At 36.0% G+C, this 2,500-nt stretch overlaps 1 protein-coding gene across 1 annotated transcript in view; it reads right to left on the bottom strand.

Moving 5' to 3' along the window:
- The window catches only part of LOC119574090, a 40,340-nt gene that overhangs the window by 36,879 nt on the left and 961 nt on the right, over window positions 1-2,500 (bottom strand). The window contains exons 2-5 of the mRNA XM_037921169.1: window positions 2,005-2,155; window positions 1,514-1,657; window positions 808-926; window positions 385-515 (exon numbers count right to left, since the gene is read on the bottom strand). Of these exons, the coding sequence (XP_037777097.1) occupies window positions 385-515; window positions 808-926; window positions 1,514-1,657; window positions 2,005-2,155 (545 nt within the window). The remainder of the gene's footprint in view (window positions 1-384; window positions 516-807; window positions 927-1,513; window positions 1,658-2,004; window positions 2,156-2,500) is intronic.

Here is a 2,500-nt window from a genome sequence, read left to right as displayed (position 1 = left end):
GATAGGAAGTGGAATGAGTATTTAAGGCTGAGAGTTTGCAAGAGGATTCCTTTGTTTCCACTGTCTTGGTTATAATGAACTATACAACTTTGGCAGTCTAATGCTTCACTCACGTAAATTTTGTTTCCCTTACTATAGTCACTTGGATGAACCAGCCTTTCCATCTATCTTCTCTATGGAGATACTCAACATTATAGTCAAAGACCCAAACATATTGAGTCAAAGATGCACAAACAGAAAATAACAACCAGTTACAATAATGACAAATACAAAGAACATCAAGCATCACCAAGAAACAATGTCAGTAACAAAAAAAGATACATGGAAATATCATACACAAAGAGAAATCATATAATGAGCCCAGTTTTTTTTTTTTTTATTTACCTTCACACGATACCTCATCTTTGTTCACAGCTTGAAGCAAAACTTTCGATACGGCAAAGCCCTGGACGACAAGTTCTTCATTGATGACCAGGCCTTCTGTAGTTTCCAAAATAACCTCATTTCTGCTGCTCCTTAGGGAAAGATTGCAAGAACATTTGTTATGATCTATGGGTTATGGAATATAACAAAATTCAAGCAAAAAAAAAAAAAAAAAAAAAAAAAAAAAAAAAAAAAAAATTATTACATCATTCCAGAATCATATCTTAAAAAATCCACAATATTATGAGACATCCAAAATACCTTTTCTATCTTTAAGAAACCCAATTTTAATCACACAAAAAGAATTTTACACCCCCCCAACCACCCCACCCCTCCACACACACTTTTTCACAAGAAAACACAAAAAAATACAAACCAACCGACCAATTAAGTCTTGTGAAATAAGTCTGAAGGACCGAGTCAGGGTCTCCGCACAACTTCCGAAAAGCTTCGATGCTTTCCAAGGGCCAAGGACTCTTTTCCCAGGCATGCTGAGGGTATACCTGAGGAGAAGAAAAGAAAAGAAAAGAAAAAGAAAACGAAAAAGAAAAGAAAAAGAATGAAAGAATGAAGGAAAGAGAAAAGAATGAAAGAATGAAAGAAAAGAAAGAAAGAAAGAAAAAAAGTCCTCCTGGCACAGAAGCCCAGAACCCCTTCCAGCACAGATCTTCCCTCGACTCAAAGCCTGAGACTCGCTTATCCAGCAGATGATCAGCGGATGAAAAACTTTTCAAAAATCGCCCCTCCCCCCCTTCTTTATTCCCTCATCTTCGGAAACGGAATCATATTCTGGCAATTATATTGAACTAAAAAAAGAAAAGAAAAAAAGAAAAAATGTCTATGAATAATCTTGAGGAAGAACGAATACAATAGAACAAAATACCTGGTGGATTTTAGATGATAAAAGAGAAAAGAAAAAAGAAAAAAGAAAGGAAGAAGGAAAGAAAGGAAAAAGAGAAAAAAGAAAAGAACACAAACGAAAGAAAGCAAGAAAAAAAAAGAAAAAAGAAAGAAAGAAAAGAAAAGAAAAAAAAAAGGTAATGAAATAAAAATAAAAAAAATAAAAAAAAAGCCAAACGGCAGCGCCCACCTTGGCCAGGCAGCAAGGCACAGCGAGGGCAGGCAGCAGCGTGAATTCTTCCCCCAAGACCCTGACATCCTTAACCTTGACTTCAGTGCAGTGTCCGTAATCAATAAAACGGGCTTTCATTCTCGGCCCACCTTCTAGGATATCCTGAAAGTGATTCATAATTTTATTCCAGCTGAGATTCCTATTGAGCAATTTAATCTAAAGGATGGTTTAAAATGCGAGTTACATGATTCTTACATTTTCGGAAAGAAATAAACTGATGAGCAGAGAAATAATTGAAATGATGAAAACCTTGAGTAATAAGATGAAAAACTAGATTAACTAATGCTATTTGGATCTAAAATACACAAGACTCCAGACCCACAGCAAACACAAAAGGACAATCAATCGTACACAAAAACAATCCAAACTGTTTACACGACGCCATAAAAGTGGACACGATAGCAGCAAAACACACCTACGATACACTGCAAGAACAAAATTCCACTAACCTGATTATCTAAAAACAGGTTGGAAAGTATCTGGCACCGATACCACAATCCATCACTGCCACAGACGGCCCAGTGGGACCCCAGTGGAAACCGATTTACTTGTAGAGGTTCAGTATCCCCCTTGTAGTACTCCGTCATGGAACTACAGAAGCTGTCAATGCATATGAAAATAATCCCTTTAATTTGAACTATATAACAATCCTTTTCTGTCAGTGCATATGAAAATAATCCCTTTAATATGAACTATATAACAATCCTTTTCTGTCAATACAAATGAAAATAATCCCTTTAATATGAACTATATAACATTTCCTCTGTTTTGACCCACCATAACAATCTAAGCCTTCAAGTGTATACTTATAGCAAGAAAGTTGATGCACAGTTGCTTGATTCTGATGCTGCGTGAATATATCCTGGATTATGGGAAAAGGCTATTGTGTGAATTCATATCAAAGATCAATGGGCTTAAGTTGGAGATTGCAATTCACCATAGACC

This window comes from Penaeus monodon, chromosome 6 (assembly GCF_015228065.2).
Source record: "Penaeus monodon isolate SGIC_2016 chromosome 6, NSTDA_Pmon_1, whole genome shotgun sequence".
NCBI lineage: Eukaryota > Metazoa > Arthropoda > Malacostraca > Decapoda > Penaeidae > Penaeus > Penaeus monodon.
The sequence above is the reverse complement of the archived record's forward strand: the minus strand, read 5'-3'. Positions and strand labels throughout refer to the sequence as shown.